Raw genomic sequence first — 21,277 nt, forward strand, 5'->3', positions numbered from 1 at the left:
CTGGGTTGGCGCCAGGATCCAAAATGGCACCTCTGCCTTGGTGGGCGAACAGGACAATTGCCCTGGGTCCCCATATTACAGGGGGCCCCAAACCTGCCTGAATTTGAAAAAGAGGGACAATCTGCAAGCAAGCTTTGGGGCCCCTTCCTCAGCGTCTGTCCTGGGCCCCATCATGTCTAGCACCGGCACTGGTCGGCCGGAATACATTTTGGTAACTGACGTACCAAGCCTTTTTTTTTTTTTTTTTAAAGTACCGAGTTGTATCTCTGTTTTCCTTATTTGGATTAATCAGACAGTGAACACGGAAGGGGAAACATCCCGTTTCTGAGGAACCTCACTTACCGGCTAATGAATGGCTGGATACTCCTCCCCGTTAAGGGCTCCATACTCATGGGCATGGGCTGTGGTGTTGAAAGCCAGTAGGAGTAATCATTTCTTGAGGCAAAATTACACACATTATTGATGTTGCAGAACATGAAGGGCATGGCACTGAAGCGACGGAGACAGCTGCCAGCAGTCCCTAAAGAAGAGAACTTTAAAACATATAACAATCACATCGCTCAGCTCAACCCACATCCCCCTCTACAGCTAGACAAGGTACAGGGTTTTTTTTAATGTTATGTTTCAAGGAAAACAGACCATTCTTTATGCAGCTGCGAAAACACCACAGGTGATGTTGGTCTATAATTTTAATGGCGTATGACAGTCACAAACAGAAGAAATTACCTCCACGGGTAGAGCATACCACGTAGAAAACAGTAGAGGAAAAAAACTCTCTCGCAGAAGGTGTCCAAAGAGCTTATCCTATATAATAATTCTCACCACCAACGTTCTAATGTGGGACTGCCTGTGTCCGTGGCTCCTAGAGTTGCTGAGCTAGGCTCCGTAGCCAGGATGAGGTCACTAACAGCTGATTCCCAGGCAGGGGGAGGAGTACTCCTTCCCCTGCCTGGGAATCAGCTATCAGTATGCCGCTCCCTGCCACTTTGGAGCTCCCTGCCACTTTGGAGCTCCCTGCCACTTTGGAGCTCCCTGCCACTTCGGAGCAAGTGGCAGGGAGCGGCGCATCAAAAAACTACAAGCGCGGCACCACAGAACTCCCCCCCCCCCCACATCACCCAATCTCCTCCCCCGGCACATCAAACACCCCCTCCCCCCACCCAAAGCACATCAACACCCCCCCCCCGGCGCATCAAACCCCATCGCCACCCACAGATGCCAGTAGCAACACTGTCCGGCCGCTGCTGTTTCTCCTGTTGAGCAGCAGCAGCCGCTACAAAAAGAAAAGAAGCGATAAATGTTTTTAAACCCAGCCCAAATATTTCGCAAATGCCCGAGTCTTACAACGCAGTCTCTGCAGCCGCTCCTCCTCTTGCCTCCATGTCACTGCCCCTGGAGTAAGACCCAGAAGGAGCGCAGTGACGTGACAGGCGAGAGGAGGAGCGGCTGCAGAGACTGCGTTGTAAGACTCGGGCATTTGCGAAAGATTTGGGCTGGGTTTAAAAACATTTATCGCTTCTTTTCTTTTTGTAGCGGCCGCTGCTGCTCAACAGGAGAAGCAGCAGCGGCCGGACAGTGTTGCTACTGGCATCTGTGAGTGGCGATGGGGTTTGATGCGCTGGGGGAGGGGAGGGTCGCTGGACATGGGTAGCTGCAAGGGGGGCAGGGGGAGAGGAGGGTCACTGGACATGGATGGCTGGAGGTGGGGCGAGGGAGAGGGAGGTGGGGAGGGGGTCCTGAGACCAGAGAGGTGGGGGTGGGAAGGGGGGCCCTGCGAGAGGGGGGTGGGGGCTCACACTCACTCACTCACTGTCTCTCACATACACTCTCTGACACACTCCATCTCTCTGTCACACACACACAGTCTCACACACACAGACACTCTCTCTCTCACACAAACGCACACACACGCTGTCTCTCTCTCATTCTCTCTATGACACACACACTCCATCTCAAACATACACACTCCAAGGAAAACCTTGCTAGCGCCCGTTTCATTTGTGTCAGAAACGGGCCTTTTTTTACTGGTATATATATAAAACTATATGTTTTTTTGTATTATATCACTTATTTATAATTTTACATATAGTTTTGAACTTTTAGGAGACCTTTGCTTGACAATTCTTCTGGGAATACATATGACAATACCAATTCCTAGATATGTTTTCCTCTTTTAGTCTTCTTGTATATTGTTTTATATTGGCTTTATATGAATGAGTATTTATTTATATATATTGTTTACATTTCTACATATGTACTTTCTGTATTTTCTCCAGACCCCTGATGCAGGCCTGTAGGGCTGAAACACGAGTCGTGTCGGGTCTCTTTTAATGTTTTTGAAGATTTTTGAATAAAAGCTCTTTGGACACCATCTGCGAGACAGTTTTTTTCCTCTACTGTTTTCTACGTAACAGCTAAAAGTATGACGTTTTGTCAGGAAAATCTTAAAAATCAGATTTCAGAATGAATACATTAGCTATGTGTTTCAAGAGCACTGAACAACAAAACATGTCATACATGAAGCTACTAAGAAAATCCAGATCAATATTAAACTCTGCAGCCTACGTTCCTTTTCAATGCCAACTGCGGCATTTAAAGATGTAGCTGAACATTCAGTGCCAGCTGACAATTGGACATTGGCATTGAACATCTGGGTACAGTGGTGGCCACCAGCATTATCTGCATTCTGGCAATATTCAGAGCGAGTACTAGATCATGTTCTCTAAGCTGTGTGAGTCCTCCAACTGCATTCCTGCCAGTAGGGGGTGGTGCTTCACTATCATGTTGTCAAGCACCAGGAACAGGCAGGTTTCCCTAGAGTCCTAGCTTGCCTGTCCCTCCCAGCACCCCCCCACTTGCAGGAAAGTAGATGGAGGACTCTTGCACAGCTGAGAGGGAACATTGATCTGGATAACTAAGAACAGGCTTTTTGTTGTCCTAAGCTTCCTGGCTTAGGGTTACCATATTTGTGGAGACAAAGAGGACAGAAAAAATAAAAATGATTGCTACCTTTGCTAATGAAATATCTCTCTATATAAAAGGCAACACCAATGTTCTATGAAGCCTCCAGCCGGAAGTGTGAAGGGGGCGAGATATCCGGTTTCCCTATGAGTGTCTGCCCCGCCCTCTCTGTAACACAGTCAGTGAAGGAAAACAGCAGAGCACGAAATCAAATCATTGGCTCTGTAACAGTGAAGGACTTAGAGGGGGGAGGGGAGAGAGGCCAGAGGGCAGGGACACACACACTCCCACATGCACACAGAAGAAAACATTGCTAGCCCCAGAGGGGAGAGGGGAGAGAGGGCAGGGACACACACACTCCCACATGCACACAGAAGAAAACATTGCTAGCCCCAGAGGGGGGAGGGGAGAGAGGGGAGAGAGGGCAGGGACACACACACTCCCACATGCACACAGAAGAAAACATTGCTAGCCCCAGAGGGGGGAGGGGAGAGAGGGCAGGGACACACACACTCCCACATGCACACAGAAGAAAACATTGCTAGCCCCCGTTTCATTTGCATCAGAAACGGTTTTTTTTTACTAGTTTAATCATAGTTAATGAACTCGCATCAAATAGTGACTTACTTACAGTACAGCAGTAGAACGTCCGGATTTGAGTTTGACTGAGTTTGAGCCCAAGCTTACTTATCAGATATCCCTCAAGAACTTTGGCTGGCTTCTGAGATACGTGTGAAAGTCTTTGCCTGACACATGCTTAAAGTTGTGCTGCGCGAACACAATTTCTTGGACAGATTGAACCAGCAGAGAACAGAGAGGAGATCAGCAACGACTTTCTTTCTCTTTAGCGCCCCCGTGTGTCCAGACTGACTAATAGGCCAGAGATGGTTTCTCTCATTATGTGGGCAGGTGTGTTGGTCATATGCACATAAAACAAAAAGAGGACATTTCCCTAAAAATTAAAAAACCTGGAGGACATATCTGAAGATGTCCAAAAGGAGGACATATGTAACTCTGTCCTGGCTGGTAATCTAGATACTGGAGTTGAATTTGATCAGTACCTGCATAAATTCCTGTTCCACTCAGGCTCTGCCCCTGGACTGTCCCAGCACTGTCCAGATAGCACTGAGGTGATCTGCAGGAATTTTCGTTAGCAGATAATGAAAATCATAGTACGGATCCAGTCGGTGCTGCTACCCAGATAAGTAGCTTTAAATATTGGACTCATCGTGTCTTAAGGCCACTACTGAAGTGCAATGAATGATTCTAACATTTCTCTGAGTAACGGGTTTTGATTCCCACTGCAGCTCCTTACGACTCTGGGCAAATCACTTAACCCTCCATTGCCCCAGTTACAAAATTAGGACCGAGAGTCCACTAGGGACAGAGAAAGTACCTGTATATAACAAATTGAAACTGCTTTGGTTGTACCACAGAAACATCCCCCCTCCTCCCAATATTCAAAGCTATTTAACTGGCCAGACACGGCCGTTGACTGGTAAAATAGCATAGCGGGGCCTAATTATAAATACATAAGCATCGCCATGCTGGGACAGCCCAAGGGTCCATCGAGCCCAGCACCCTGTCACCGACAGCGGCCAAAAGAACAAGCAATTTGTCCCGCCCATCCTAGAAATACTGTATTCCCTTGTCCATTCAATAACATTCTATTGCTAATATTCAGCGGCAGATAACTGGTTATCTCTGCTGAATATTGCTGGTAAGCACCCAGCGCATAACAGGCTATATTGCGCGACTTATCTGGTTAGACGCTGATATTCGGCACCTAACGGATAAGTCTAGCAGTCAAATAGGACCGCATAAATAGCTGTCCTATCTTTAACCACTAAAGAGTTAACCAGTAAGCACTGAATATCAGCATAGCTGCTTAACTTTTTAACAGTTAAAACGCTGGTCACCGGACACAGTCCGGCATTGAATATCCGGGTTTAATGCTGGTGGTGGGCAGCAAATGCGCTTCCTGACGCCAGCAGAATATCGGGCCCCATAGTCACAAGAAGATGTAACTACTAAGATGCAGGGGCGTAGCCAGACTTCGGCGGGAGGGGGGTCCAAAGCCTGAGGTGAGGGGGTACATTTTAGCCTCCCCCTCTGCTGCCAACCCCCCCCCCGCCATCGCTGACTTTGCCCCCCCTCTGCCGCCGACCCCCAGCCATTGCCGACTTTGCCCCCCCCCCCCCCGCCGACCCTCTCAACTCCCCCCCCCCCACCGCCAACCCGCTGTCGCCTACCTTTGCTGGCGGGGGACCCCAACCCCCGCCAGCCGAGGTCCTTTTCTTCTCGCAAAAGGCTTCCTTCTGTTTCTGACGTCCTGCCTTTTGCGAGAAGAAGAGGATCTCGTGGGGGTTGGGGTCCCCCGTCAGTAAAGGCAGGCGACGGTGACAGCGGGTTGACGGCAGGAGGGGGGTGGGGTCGGGCAGGTCATCATCAGGGGGGTCCAGGGCCAAATCTACGGGGGCCCAGGCCCCCCAGCTCCCACATAGCTACGCCACTGCTAAGATGCATTATGTTCACGGCGGAAGGAAAGAATAGTGAAGAAACTTGCTCTCCATTTTTATTTTACAAAAGGATGGCAAAGAACAAGGAATCTCACCCAAATCCTGGCCATGTGCTCTCTCGTTTCCCTGCACATACAGAAGAGAATATCCATCATAGATTCTCACTGTTCCGTGTGGGCACGCTGGTATCTCTGTGGTCTGGCTGTGCCGTGTTATTAGGAATCCATGAGCCACCGACCCTGCTCCTGGAAGACCTGGAGGACCTTGTAAACCATCTGGACCAGGCAGGCCTTGGTTTCCTCTTGAACCTGGGTCAGGAAGAAATGAATAGGTGAATGAACGAAAGAAGATTTTTGCCTCTGAAACATTAGTAAAATTGCCTGAAGGAACACATTTTCTGCTTACACTGATGGAATCTTATGAAGGAAGAAATATTAAAGACCTGATCTCTGGTGGCCACCAAAAGGATTATGAGAAGCATGGCTGACATCTGATTCTTATTTCAGCCTTATTTTAGCAGCCACTTATTCAGCCTTGCTCACTTTGAACCCAATTTTCAGCAGGACCTGGAGGGAATCATTTGAAATGTCTAATTCAGGCATTTCAAATTATTCAGCTATGCTCTATATTTAGCAAGAAACCACTGAATATACATGGATTCACTGCTATAGGTGTAGATTATATATATAGATACCTGTCACGAAATGCCTAGCCACCCACCCGGGGTTACCCCACGGCCACTTAAGAGGGTCTATCCCCAGCACAGCTCAGGTCAGCCTCCACCTGCCACTTGTGCTGTACACTAGCACCCTCCTCCCACCAACTGGGTCACAACCGCCTCTGGACGAGTCTCCCGCTCTCAAATTATCCCCAGTGATTTCTAGGTTATGCGTGCGTTAAATATGCATGTGCTAAATGTTAGAGATAGCCAGCATGCTTATTTTCGAAGGAGAAGGGTGGCCATCTTCTGACACAAATCGGGAGATGGCCGGCCATCTCCTAATGGTGGCCAAATCGGTATAATTGAAAGCCGATTTTGGCTGCCTTCAACTGCTTTCCATCGCAGGGCCGGCCAAAGTTCAAGGGGGCATGGCGGCAGTGTATCGAAGGCGGGATGGGGCATGGTTAACAGATGGCCGGCCTCGGCCGATAATGGAAAAAAGAAGGCCGGTCCTGACGAGCATTTGTCCGACTTTAATTGGTCCATTTATTTTCAGGACCAAGCCTCAAAAAGGTGCCTGAACTGACCAGATGACAACCGGAGGGAATCGGGGATGACTTCCCTGTACTCCCCCAGTGGTCACCAACCCCCTCCCATCCCCCCAAAAATTAGAAACATTCTTTGCTAGCCTCTTTGCCAGCCTCAAATGTCATACCCAGCTCCATGACAGCAGTATGCAGGTCTCTGGAGCAGTTTCAGTGGGCACTGCAGTGCACTTCAGGCAGCCGGCCCCAGGCCCATCCCCCTCTACCAGTTACACTGTGGTGGTAAATGGGAGCCCTCCAAGACCCACCCGAAACCCACTGTACCCACATGTAGGTGCCCCCCGTCACCCATAAGGGCTATGGTAGTGGTGTACAGTTGTGGGGAGTGGGTTTGGGGGGGATCTGGGGGGTCAGCACCCAAGGGAAGGGAGCTATGTATCTGGGAGCAATTAATGAAGTCCACTGCAGTGCCCCCTAGGGTGCCCGGTTGGTGTCCTGGCATGTGACTAGTGCACTACAAATGCTGGCTCCTCCCACGACCAAATGGCTTGGATTTGGCCGGATTTGAGATGGCCGGCCTCGGTTTCCATTATCAGTGAAAATCGATGCCGGCCATCTCTAAGGCCGGCCATCTCTGGGGTCGACACAAATGTTGAGATTTGGCCGGCCCCGACTGTATTATCGAAACGAAAGATGGCCGGCCATCTTGTTTCGATAATACGGTCGGGGACACCTCTTTACGGCGCCGGCCTTAAAGATGGCCGGCCTTAGAGATGGCCACCCCCGTTCGATTATGGCCCTCCATATATCCCTATGGGCATCTCCAGCATTTAGTGCGCGGCAAAAACACTAGTGCGAATTTGTACAAGACCCCCTAAGTTAGGGATTTGGTGGGGATGAGTTTTCAATTCTACAGAAAATTGGCATACTGTACACTGTTACTATTGATTTAAATGTTTTGGTTTAATATCAAGATTTACATTCAAATATTGGCGTTCTATTAACATTACCAAATTTAGAAGCTTCAGCGTTCACCACAAACGTTTCCTATTTTCCATGAATTTATCCTCTTAATTTATGAGTAAGCAGCTGTTACCGTCCAGAAAGTTCCTTCACCCCTTTGGCAGCCTCAAGGAGCCATTTTAAACTATTCTGGTAATTAACATTTTAAAATGTAGTTCAATTGTATTATACAGCGCGTCAAGAATTTGTGCTACCTATAATATCTGCAACAGACTAATAAATATGTACAAATGACGAAGAACCATCTCTACTCAGTGTTTGAAAACCTTTCCAATAGCGTTAAGATACACAAGGAAACATGCTATGTGCTTCTCATATACTGTAACAAAAGAACAAATAATACAATCCATACGTCTGTACATCTACGGCTTCCGACTCTAGGAGGTTATTGATTAGAATTTTAGGGGTTTTCGTTTATCTGACGCAGTTAGGTGCTTTCCCAGGGTAAGAAAATGAAAGATGTATTGGTATATTTGCAATGCGGGAAAAAAAATGTAGGATTCCATTCACCAAAACACAATCTTCCAATGCCAGCCCCAGCATCAGGAAAGTATCAGCCTCCCCTTCTCTGCTAGATACTCGAGGTACTGTGGGTGAGCTTTCAATCTCTAGGCCTAGGACGAGATTGAGTGGCAAAGCCGGTGGCGGGAGGCGGAGATGGTGCTGGCCAGACTTATACGGTCTGTGCCAGAGCCGGTGGTGGGAGGCGGGACTGGTGGTTTGGAGGCGGGGATAGTGCTGGCCAGACTTATACGGTCTGTGCCAGAACTGGTGGTGGGAGGCGGGGCTGGTGGTTGGGAGGCGGGGATAGTGCTGGGCAGACTTATACGGTCTGTGCCAAAGCCGATGGTTGGGAGACGGGGCTGGTGGTTGGGAGGTGGGGATAGTGCTGGGCAGACTTATACGGTCTGTGCCAAAGCCGATGGTTGGGAGACGGGGCTGGTGGTTGGGAGGTGGGGATAGTGCTGGGCAGACTTATACGGTCTGTGCCCGGAAAAGGACAGGTACAAATCAAGGTAAGGTATACACAAAAAGTAGCACATGTGAGTTTATCTTGTTGGGCAGACTGGATGGACCGAGCAGGTCTTTTTCTGCTGTCATCTACTATGTTACTATGTAAGTAAGCAAGCAGATCACAGGTTAGATGCAACAAAAGCTTTATTAGATAGTTCATGGTTCAACACAATGAACTTTTAGTCCAAATATAAGAGGCCTGCTCTGTCCTACAGGCTATAAATCATTCAACGTCTCCCTAGTGGTCTCCTCTAATCATGTAAGGTCCTGCACCTTTGCATGGGCGTAGTTTGACTGTTTCATTTGGGGGGGGGGGGGGGGCAAAGGATGGGGCGGAGCATATTAGCATATTCATTTGCATATATATATATATATATATATATATATATATATATATATATATATATATATATATATATGCAAATGAATATGCTAATATGGAGGAAGGAAGGGAAAAAGAGCTGGCTTTTTTGGGGAATAACCATAATGAATATGTGTGAGATATCAAGCCAGCTCTTTCTCCCTTCCTTCCTTCCTTCCATTCTGACAATGAAAAGTAGATTTCTCCTTTAAAACTTTCACGTAGACAAAAACCCACACCAAAAAGCAACTCACCTCCTCCAAGTTCTTCCACTAAACCAAACCTAGCCCAAACGACAATGTGGATGCAGCAGCTCACAGCAGGTTTGCTTGCTGTGTTTTGAGTGAACGGCGACGGCTACGCGGGGGAGTGGAAACGGAGATGTACCACATGGCTTCCTTCCTTACAGTGGTGGACTAATCAGGAACCTTCCAGTCCAGCGGCGAACGGGCATCGGGCGAGCGAGCGGGGGTTGTAAAAGCAACAAGCAGACTCGCTCGGCTCCGTCCGCTTCGCTTCCCTGCCCTCTCTGTCTACGTCCCGCCTTCCTCTGATGTCATTTCCTTTCGGGCGGGATGCTGAGAGGGTGGGGAAGCGAAGCGGATGGAGATGAGCGTGTCTGCTTGTTTCTTTTACTTCTGGCGCCCTGGGTAAGTCGTCATTGTCATCGTTTGGGGGGGGCCATTGCCCCCCTCACCCCCCCAGTCTAAGCCCATGACCTTTGAAGACAATAAGGCATCAAAACTCTTCCTCAGTCTTAAGATCTGCCCTGAGATCCCCTTCCTCTTCGCTCTGGGATTCTCTGACTTTCTCTAGCCCCAGGTATTTATACTTCCTGGTTGGGACCTCCACCCTGATTAGTTAGGGTCTCTTCTCTGGCCTTGCTAAGGTGACTCTGTGGGGGAATGTTTAAAGAAGACTTGAGCTCTCATGCACATTCCCTCACACTCTCTTCTCCCAACCCCAGGATCAGCCTCCCCTTCTCCCAACCCTAGCCATCTTCTCCTACACAATGGCAGAAGCTTGTCTTTGCTCCCACCTCTCTGTGCTTGTTCAACGGTTCTGCCACCAGCACTCCAAAAAGATCTGAAACACGAGAACAGGCACAACTGATGCTTCTCATGAGAATACCTGTTTTTGTATTTTAAACTCTCTAGCAATGCCAGCAGAGAACAGTGGGAGCAAAAGGCTCAATCAAGCTCCCGCTGCAGTGGCCTGCTCTAATGATATCATCCAGCTTGAATGGCACCTACTGGTAACATCAGAATGCTCGGAGGACAGTTTTTTAGGGTTTTCCAGTTATATCTGAAAATCAGAAGCCTTAATTACTTTAAAGAATTTCAAGTCTCAGGAAGACTAAGCTCAAGTACCCTGTCCCACGTAGATTTCATGATCAGCAATCATGTTTAAGCTCACCTGGTTGACCTGGTAAACCTCTTTCTCCTTTAGTCCCTTGTGAACCATGAAATCCAGGAAGTCCTTCATGACCAGGATCTCCAGGTAGTCCTATAGAGCCTTGAAAACAAACAGTAGCATAAAATTCTATTAAATATATCAAAAAAGACATGAAACGTCTTACTGGTACCACAGGTATAGCCAGCCCTCCAATTGTGGGGGCGCCTGGGGTAGACTGAGGGGGCAATGCATTGCTCCCTCCTCCTCCTCTTCCCCCCTCACCATGCTCACCAAACATACCTTTGCTGGCAGGGATGCCAAGGCCCCGCCAGCCAAATAAATACAGAGTTGCTGCCGCTCCCCTCCTCTTCATACTGCTCCTTAAGGCAGAAGTGGGCATGTGCCTTCAGCCACTGACGCTGACTTCTCGTGCATGCATCCCGGCGTCGGTGGCCGAAGGCACGTGCCCACTTCTGCCTTAAAGCAACAGCGCAAGGAGGGGAGCAGTGGTGGAACTGTATTTATTGGCTGGCAGGGCTTCGGCATCTCTGCCAGCAAAGGTAAAGGGGTGCTGGAGTTCTGAAGGGGGCCCAAGTTCAAAGTGTGTGTGTGTGTGTGGTGGGGGTCCAGGCTCCCCCCCCAATGGCTACGCCACTGACTGGTACACAGGACCTGGTGCAAGATGTAACGGTGGTGCTAGGCAATAGTGATCTCAAGGCGATCACATTTTTATTACTGGAATAAGGAGACTACAAAAATCTACAGCTATAGTACTTAATTTTAATAAGGGAGACTATGATAAAATTTGTTAGACAAAATAACTGAAAGGAGCGACTGCCAGGGTATAAAATCTGTGTTGGTTAACATTCATAACTGATCTGGTGATAGGAGCGACAAGGGCAGTGATCAAACTTGCAGATGAAACAAAATGATTCAAAATCAACAGCTGAGGATTGTGAAAGCTTGTAGAAGAATCTTGAGAGACTACGAGACTGAGTAACCGAATGGCAAATGCCACTCAATTTGGAGACGTGAAAAATAATCACAACTACAGGCCAAAATGCTAGATTCTGAGTTAAGAGTTACTACCCTAGAAAATAATAGAAATTTTCATCCCATTGTGCAGCAGAATGTTAGAGGCTATCTAAAAAGGGACGGAGAAAAAAAAACCCCTGAGAATATCATTATGCGTTTGTTTAAGTTCCTGGTGCATTCCCACCTTGACTACTGTGTGCAGTTCTGGTCACCCATCTCAAAAGGATATTTATTTATTTGTTACATTTGTATCCCACATTTTCCCACCTATTTGCAGGCTCAGTGTGGCTTACCTAATACCGTAGGCGTACACCAAGCCGGTAAAGAACAAATACAAAGTGGTATTATGGTGGAATAAGGTTCATGTGTTACCGACACATTTGGGAATTGTGGGGAGGAGAAGATTGCGTTAGGTCCATTAATTACTTTATATAGTTGTGTAGCAGGGTCCAGTTTTTTAGGTTATGTCAGTAGCGTATACTTTTTTGAATAGGTAGGTTTTTTATTGATTTCCTGAAGTTTAGATGGTCGTATATTGTTTTCACTGCTTTTGGTAGTGCATTCCATAGTTGTGTGCTTATGTAGGAAAAGCTGGTTGCGTAAGTTGATTTGTATTTGAGTCCTTTGCAGCTTGGGTAGTGAAGATTTAGGTATGTTCTTGTTGCTCTGATTGTGTTTCTGGTTGGCAGGTCTATGAGCCCTATCATATATCCTGAGGCTTCGCCATAGATAATCTTGTGAACCATGGTGCACATTTTGAAGGCGACACGTTCTTTGATTGGTAGCCAATGTAGTTTTTCTCGGAGGGACTTGGCACTTTCGAAACGTGTTTTTCCAAATATTAATCTGGCTGCCGTGGGAACAATCAAAAATACAGAGAAGGACAACAAAGATGGTAAACGAGATGGAACACTTTCCTTATAAGGAGAGGCTACACTGCTGAGGGCTTTTCAGCTAGGAGAAAAGACAACCAAGAGGGGATATGGAGTGGAGGAGTAGCCTAATGGCTAGTGCAGTAGGTTGAGATCCAGGGGAACTGGGTTTAATTCCCACTGCAACTCCTTGTGATCCTGGTCAAGTCACTCAATGCTCCACTGCCCCAGGTTCAAAAACTTAGATTGTGAGCCCATCAGGGACAGAGAAAATACCTGTATGAAATATGTAAACCACTTTGGTTATTCAACAGAATCACATAAGCATATAAAGAGTTTCTAAAATTACAAGTGAAGTCCCAGATGTGGGTGGTGAGAAGAGATGGGCTGAGAAATACCTATTGAGCGTTAATTAGCTGGAATTAGTGGAGGATGAAATTACTGAGGGTGAAGTGCTGTTAAAGAATTTAAGGCTGGAAAAGCATTGTGGCTTACTGCAAGGTTCTATAAATCCTTTGGGACCTTGGTGGCCTCCTACTTGGTTCATCCTGTCAACTCTGTACTGTTGTGTGGAGAGATGGCATCCACCATATCAGAAGCAGGGTAACAGTGCTCTCAAAGAAGGGTAAGGACCCAATCCCCTTGTTAAACCTTGCTGTATTAGCCAAGTGCCTAAACCATATCACTGGCTGCAAAGGAATCATTCTACAGTTAACCTTCATTGGCGAGTTATTGATCAGGTTACATTCGGGTGGGAGGGAGGTAATTATGAAAGTTTACTTAACCATAGGGAACAGGAATGGATTTTGACATTAAATGCAATGACCCCTAGTGGGCTTAACATGGAAATTAAATGGATGACGTTAATTTAATCTGTCCTGTGATTGGTGGGAAACTCATTAGCTGTTAATATTAATACACCTAGGAGCACGCCACCGCCATCTTGACCAAGTTTGGCGAATGTCGGCAGGATAAGTGGTGGCTGATATTAGGTAAATTCTAAAGCGCCAGTATTACAATCTTGAATATTGGATAAAGATAGGGTTTTTACCTGGTCTATCCTTTGATTTATAGGGGACATCCTTGAAAAAGCAATCCAGCAAACCATGTGCCGTGTTGGAGAAGAGTGCCCCTAAGCTGACTAGATCAAGTGTTATACTTTAAACATGAGTATTAAGTAGTATGAACAATATAAGGCAGCTTATCAAGTTTATTGTCACAAAAAGTTTACTGAACAATAAAAAAATTGCATAGGAAGGTGGCGGCTACTGAACCAATGACAATTTGAGTATGTAAGACACTGTGCATGAGTGGATAAAGGCACAGTGCATTACCATTGAGGTTCATTAACCAACACATTTACTCCTGTTCTTCAGTTGACTTTTACGTGTATCTTGGAAGAGTATTTGATATCCGAAGTGCGTTTTTTTAAATAAATCCAGCATTTACTTAAAGTGAAGCTATATCCACTTGGTTTATTAATCCATATCATTGTCATGTTGATCCACAAGGACCACTCAGTCTTCATTCCAGGCAGACTAGTGGGAAATTAGGATGTTAGTAGGTTGGTGGACTTGATTTCTTGGGCAAAAAAATCAGGAAATTCTTTTGGTCCTCTTGGCAATTAAGGCCAAAAAGGCTTTTAATTGGGTGAAATGGAAGTTTATGAAGGCAGCTCTCAACTATAGAAAGTGGATAGATGCTCTTTATCTCAACCTGAAGGCCAGAGTCCAGGGCAATGGAGAATACTCTTACAATGGTGCTCAAACGCCTGGTCATCAAATCTGGGCATGGGGTCATTTGAGGGGCTGCAATGAGTGGAAAGGATCAGAAGGAGCAGCAGTTGGATTTGAACTGGGCACCTCTGAATGCCCAGACTGGTGCTCTAACCACTAGGCCACTCCTCCACTTGCTCAAAATGGCACTATTCGCCAAGAATATTATGCTAACAGTGGTTCAGCCACAAAAGTCACTCCCTAATATATTTAAGGAGTTTAAGAAGTAACTGGTTTCAAAGATAATCTTAGCAATTCAATTTAACACTGGACCCATGTCAAAAGGCATCTTTGGTAAAGGTCATTCTCCTTTAGGGAGACCAAGAAGGCTCTGAAATATTTAAGGGACCAGACAGGACTAGACACAAATAAGGTTTATCTGCTGAATTATCTCCCACCCCCCCCCCCCCCACCCCACCTGTTCTCTACTCTAGGGAAAGAGTTGGAAACTTGGAGCAGAAAGAGCCTTTCGTGGCTGGGGCATATGATGCTTTTGCCCAAATTTCTTCACATTTGCCAACCTCTACTATTGTCAATGCTGAAAATCAAACTCAATGCCTTGTGTAGGAAAATATTTTCCTATATTTGGAACAGAAGGCTGCCCAACATCTCCTGGAACTGGAGTGAAGGAAGCATGGGAATACTGGACTTAGTTAGCTATTATTACATTTTCCCAATTGAGAGCAGTAGAGTGGTGTAGACCTCTTCCAAAGCAATGGGTAAAGACCATCCAGCTTATAATCGAACGAGAAAAACGCCCAAGTTCCGACCTAAATCGGGAGATGGGCGTTTATCTCACAAAAACGAATAACGCGGTATAATCAAAAGCCGAATTTGGGACGCTTTCAACTGCACTCCGTCGCGGATGCGGACAAAGTGGACGGGGGCGTGTCGAAGGCGTGTCAAAGGCGGAACTGGGGCGTGGTTATCACCCGAACAGAGATGGGCGCCCTTCGCCGATAATGGATGCGTTTGTAGCTAGAATTTAGGGCACTTTTCCTGGACCCTGTTTTTTCACGAATAAGGCCCCAAAAAGTGCCCTAAATGACCAGATTACCCCCAGAGGGAATCGGGGATGACCTCCCCTGACTCCCCCAGTGGTCACTAACCCCCTCCCACCACAAAAAAATGATGTTTCACAACTTTTTATTTTCACCCTCAAATGTCATACCCTCCTCCCAGGCAGCAGTATGCAGGTCCCTGGAGCAGTTGTTAGGGGTGCAGTAGACGTCAGGCAGGTGGACCCAGGCCCATCCCCCCTACCTGTTACAATTGTGCTGCTTAATGCTTATTAGTCGTCCAACCCCCCCCAAACCCACTGTACCCACATGTAGGTGCCCCTCTTCACCCCTTAGGGCTATAGTAATGGTGTAGACTTGTGGGCAGTGGGTTTTGAGGGGGATTTGGGGGGCTCAACACACAATGGAAGGGTGCTATGCACCTGGGAGCTCTTTTACCTGTTTTTTTTGTTTTTGTAAAAGTGCCCCCTAGGGTGCCCGGTTGGTGTCCTGGCATGTGAGGGGGACCAGTGCACTACGAATCCTGGCCCCTCCCACGAACAAATGCTTTGGATTTATTCGTTTTTGAGCTGGGCACTTTCCTTTTCCACTATCGCTGAAAAGCAAAAACGCCCAGCTCACACATTGGCGAATAAAACATGGGCGTCTATTTTTTTTGAAAATACGGTTCGGTCCGCCCCTTCACGGACCCGTTCTCGGAGATTAACGCCCATGGAGATAGGCGTTTCTGTTCCATTATGCCCCTCCATGCAATCTATCGCCATCTGCTATCAACTAACTGTGAGTTTGGGCAGGAGACAAGGACCTTACCGGTAAAGTATGAAGGAGACTAAGGAAGAGATTAATGAAGAGTAAGGGTAGCAAAAGCGGGTGCCCTTAAGCTTACTTTCATATTTGTCTTCAGGCAGATCTCTTCCCTAATTAAGATGGTAAGAACAGAGGGGAGGGGAGGGGTTGTTAGGACCTTTTCCTCTTTACGAAAGAGATTAGCTTGCCCTACCTGGATTCATTTTTATTTCTGCAAGTCCAATACTTTGTAACTTGCCCAGGTGCACAGGTGGATTTACAGCAAGAGTTCACTGCATTTGAGGTATTGCTGTAGGGCGTGGGACAGAGAGTTTGATCTCCAAAATTTATAGAGCATTAATCAGAGGAAACTGAAAGAAAAGCAAAAATTTGCTGAAATGGGGAGGGGGAATTGGGTATAACACTGGGCACCAAGAGATGGGAAAAATATTTCAGAGTACTCATCAAATATCATTGTCAGCGTTACTGGGGGAAAATGGCTTAAAACTACTCTACCACTGATATGTGACCCTCACGAGGCTAAAAAAAAATATATTCAGAGGTGACAGATCAAGTACCCAGCCAAGCTGTATACTCTACCGCACATCTATCTCGTGGGAATGCCCTGTGGTTCAGTCCTTCTGAAGTAGGGTCGAGAAGTTGCTCTCTGCAATTAGTGAGATGCCAGGATAATACTCCTAAGGTTTTCTTTCTACAAATGTTATTGGAGGGCATGAATCAGGGCATGGTGAGAATATTAATGACACTAATAGCTGTGGTTAAGACGTTCCCTTGCAAGATGTTGGAAGATGGCACATTAACCGAAGTTAAGTTTAAAAGTTTATATAGTATACTCGGCAGAGCGGCTTTGTTATAGAGCATTAAGAAAAAGAACTTTCAAAAAAATGTTTTAAAAAAGAGGAGGTTTATAGAAACGCCTGTGATGATGAAGCTGTAGCCTTTACCCCATTTTTATTTGTGGGGGGGGGCTTGTTTTTGAGGCGATTTCCTCCTTTAATTGAAGAACTCTGACTTGCACATTGATAACTGTGTTCTATATTTATAAGTACATTTACTGGAAGCCCATGCTATATCGGCTTTTATAGAACTTGTACCTTCTAAGTAAGTTGATAGCCCTCAGGCATGATGTCATGGACAGATCTGAGAAGGACTGGGTATTTTTTGTTGCTTGGGTTTCAAAGACATCAAGATGATAGGAAATAAGCATGGGGTTGGAGTATTACATGGGGTGAGGTGTCTCCAAGTTGATGGGTTGTCTGTTTTGAAAGAGGTTTGATTGATGTGTTGATTAAAAACAAATAAACAATAAATTAAAATATTATGAGTGGGGTGGAACAGTGAAATAGGGATTGGTTGTTTAACCTGTCAAACAACACAAAAACAAGAAGACACACCGTGAAACTAATGTACAGCAGATTGAAAACAAGTCATAGAGTGTTTTTAAAAAATGTTTATGCAGGTCATAATTAAGTTGAATAATCTGTTGCCGAAGGATGTGGTCAAGGTGGCCAACATAGCAGGATTCAAAAGAGGATTAGACAAGTTCCTGGATTCAATTGTGAAGCGCTGCGTATGACTGGTAGCGCTACAGAAATGATTTGCAGTAGTAGGTAGACATAGGAGAGTGATTATCCCTGGCAATAAACTATGAGAAATAGATCTAGTTTTTTTGGGATGTGCTGGGTACTTGCAACCTGGACTGGCTACTGTCAGAGACGGTAGCCAGTTCGCAGGACCTCAGCTTGACTCAGCATGGCTTTTCACATGTTCTTATGGGAAGGATATCCTACACACACACATTTTTAAATGTAAATTACCCCACATTACATCTACTAGATTTTAAAGTGCCAATCAAAGACATACGCTTGTGATTATTCTAGGATTTTCCTGGTTTGCTATCGCCCAAAAAGGGAAAGAAATGCTCTAACTGAAATCACTAAAATGAATGATGGAGAATTTTGCCTCCAAACAGTATATTGGCACGATCTTGAACATGCTACATGGAGATAGTGTTAACCCTTCTATCTCAAAAAGCCAGGAAAAGGGTTTAGGCCACTATTTTAAACTTATGCAGGCCATGCTTATAACACTAACATTAATGCATAGTTTATACTGTTGTATGCATTTTTTATTGATAAATTTGGCACTGTATGAATTCATACAAGGTCTGCACAATATGACTTGAAATATCAGACTTGTATATCCAACTCACATTAGATCTGAGCAAGAGGATACTTACCTGCTGATTGCAAAAAATAAAAACATAACATAACAATGAGCTTGGAGAGAGTAAGCCAACCATACCTGGTAACCCCGGAGGACCCAACATTCCAGGTGAACCTTTCAGTCCAGGGTAACCCGGTGAGCCTGGGAGGCCTGGACTTCCTTTCACTTCAATGACTGCACCTTTGGGGCCAGGTGGGCCGGTCAAACCTGGAAGAAAACAATCTTGGTCAACAGGACTTTAGAAATTCTAAGTCAAACATTTAGAGGGGGGGAAAGTTATCAAGGTGTGGTAAGAGGAATGGATTAACCGCACCTTGATTTACCACAGGAGTCAGCACCCTGTACAACAACATGTAGAAACGAGATCGTTATGTGGGGAAATTACAACGTGGCCATTTTACTGCTGCACTAAAAGTGGCTGAGGCACATGGGAAACCCACGCGTTAACAACAGCACCAGCCACCTTTTAGCGCAGCTTAGTAAAAGGACCCCCTAGAAATTTACAAAAATGTATTACGTGAACAATGCCTAGAAATCACAATCCGTCATACAGTTTCATTTGAGTAACACATATTTGCGAAACAGAAAAGTCAAAGACCCTATAATTAGAAGAAAGTCTTAGATTAACTAGCAGCATATTCAATTCTTTTGCAGCCTGATATGCAAAAGAAGGAATACAAATTTTCTTGGATTTCATCTCCTTATGATTTGGGAAATGTAACATTAATTTACTGTGTAGAAAACGTTTATTGTCAGGTGGAAAATAGATTACATTGCACGTATAAGAAGGGGCATCACCAAGTACGATCTTAAATACAATATAATAGAGCTTGAACGGGATCCTTGCCTCTATTGGTAAATTCAAGGAGGACACACTTTCATATCTGTTTATAGAAAATATTAAGCGAATAGAAGAGTTTTCCATTGTCTGTAGCCTCTTTTGCATATATTTGGGTCAAGCAAGATAGATGAGGTTGCAATAATAAGTACATAAGTAATGCCACACTGGGAAAAGACCAAGGGTCCATCGAGCCCAGCATCCTGTCCACAACAGCGGCCAATCCAGGCCAAGGGCACCTGGCAAACTTCCCAAACATACAAACATTCTATACATGTTATTCCTGGAATTGTGGATTTTTCCCAAGTCCATTTAATAGCGGTTTATGGACTTGTCCTTTAGAAAACCGTCTAACCCATTTTTAAACTCTGCCAAGCTAACCGCCTTCACCACGTTCTCCGGCAACGAATTCCAGAGTTTAATTACGCGTTGGGTGAAGAAAATATTTCTCCAATTTGTTTTAAATTTACTACACTGTAGTTTCATCGCATACCTCCTAGTCTTAGTATTTTTGGAAAGCGTGAACAGATGCTTCACACCCACCTGTTCCACTCCACTCATTATTTTATATACCTCTATCATGTCTCCCCTCAGCCGTCTCTTCTCCAAGCTGAAAAGCCCTAGCCTCCTTAGTCCTTCTTCATAGGGAAGTCGTCCCATCCCCGCTATCATTTTAGTCGCCCTTCGCTGCACCTTTTCCAATTCCACTATATGTTTCTTGAGGTGTGGCGACCAGAATTGGACACAATACTCAAGGTGCGGTCGCACCATGGAGCAATATAACGGCATTATAACATCCTCACACCTGTTTTCCATACCTTTCCTAATAATACCCAACATTCTATTCGCTTTCCGAGCCGCAGCAGCACACTGAGCAGAAAGTTTCAGCGTATTATCGACGACGACACCCAGATCCCTTTCTCGGTCCGTAACTCCTAACGTGGAACCTTGCATGACGTAGCTATAATTCGGGTTCTTTTTTCCCCACATGCATCGCCTTGCATTTGTTCACATTAAACGTAATCTGCCATCAAGTTGACAATTGTAAGGCTTGGGCAACCAGTCTAAACGCAAACCCAGAAAGCAGAAACTACCTACCTCTTACGCCTTTCCAACTGCAAAAACACTATCTGCAAAACCATCCACACAGCAGGCTTCAGCTACCTGGGTTCCAAATGGTGGAACTCAATATTAAAAATCATAAGAAACATTACAAATCTCCCTCAATTCGGAAAAGAAATGAAAACCTACCTCTTAAAAAAAAAAATTCTACAACTAAACACAGAATGATCACCACATTCCACTCCAAATCAACTTCACCTCAATCGCCAGACCTCTACAACCAAATACAAAAGCTACTTTCCATTCATTAAACTCTCCTAAAACTCCTAAAACAGAAACTATGAATGCCATCCCACACAGGACAACCCTATGGCAACTTCACCAAAACGTCTATTATAAAAAGTAGACCGATACACATATATAAAAAACACAGAAATAATTTATTCAAACCAAGATAAAAACAGTACCCTTGGTTTAAATAAATTATTTCTTTGTTTTTTATATATGTGTATCGGTCTACTTTTTATAATAGATTTTTATGTAGCAAGTAGACTGTTGCCTTTTTTGTTTTCTTTTTAACTTCACCAAAATGTAAACTACAGTGTAATGAAATGTAAATTGTAAGCCACTTTGAACCAAAACTTGTTTTTGGATAATAGTGGGATATAAGAATGCGTAAACAAAAATAAATAAAATAAATAAATTCTTCCAACAGAAAATATTTACAGATTCATCTTCGCTTACGCAATAACAAAAATGAGTTCTTTATCAAAGAATTTACTTGCGGTTCAAGAGATGAAAATATATGACAGAAAAGCAGACAAGACAATCTGGTCCGTTACCTGGTTGTCCTGGGGCACCTGTATCACCACGCGAACCGGGCAGACCAGGAAATCCAGTGGGTCCTTTGGCACCTGGGACAAGCAAACAGTAGATGTAACCAAAGCACAGAACATGCTCCCTTCCCTTGACCTCACAGAACAGGAATTCATGTTTAAAATACCTGATAATCCTGGAACTCCAGGAATACCTGGATCACCTTTCATTCCATTCAGGCCGGGGCGACCAGGTTCACCCTAAAGAAAAAAAAATATGTGCTCTTTATCTGCATAATCTCACAGAAACACAGACAAGGATCGGACAGACCAGCCTAACTGCACAATT

The 21,277-nt window shown here is 45.3% G+C and overlaps 1 protein-coding gene across 1 annotated transcript in view; it reads right to left on the reverse strand.

The window, feature by feature from the left end:
• The window catches only part of COL4A5 (collagen type IV alpha 5 chain), a 377,606-nt gene that overhangs the window by 8,806 nt on the left and 347,523 nt on the right, over positions 1-21,277 (reverse strand). Inside the window, 6 exon segments of the mRNA XM_030209194.1 lie at positions 343-520; positions 5,576-5,788; positions 10,501-10,599; positions 18,292-18,420; positions 20,956-21,027; positions 21,117-21,189. Coding sequence (XP_030065054.1) covers positions 343-520; positions 5,576-5,788; positions 10,501-10,599; positions 18,292-18,420; positions 20,956-21,027; positions 21,117-21,189 — 764 coding nt within the window.

This window comes from Microcaecilia unicolor, chromosome 7 (assembly GCF_901765095.1).
Source record: "Microcaecilia unicolor chromosome 7, aMicUni1.1, whole genome shotgun sequence".
Lineage (NCBI taxonomy): Eukaryota > Metazoa > Chordata > Amphibia > Gymnophiona > Siphonopidae > Microcaecilia > Microcaecilia unicolor.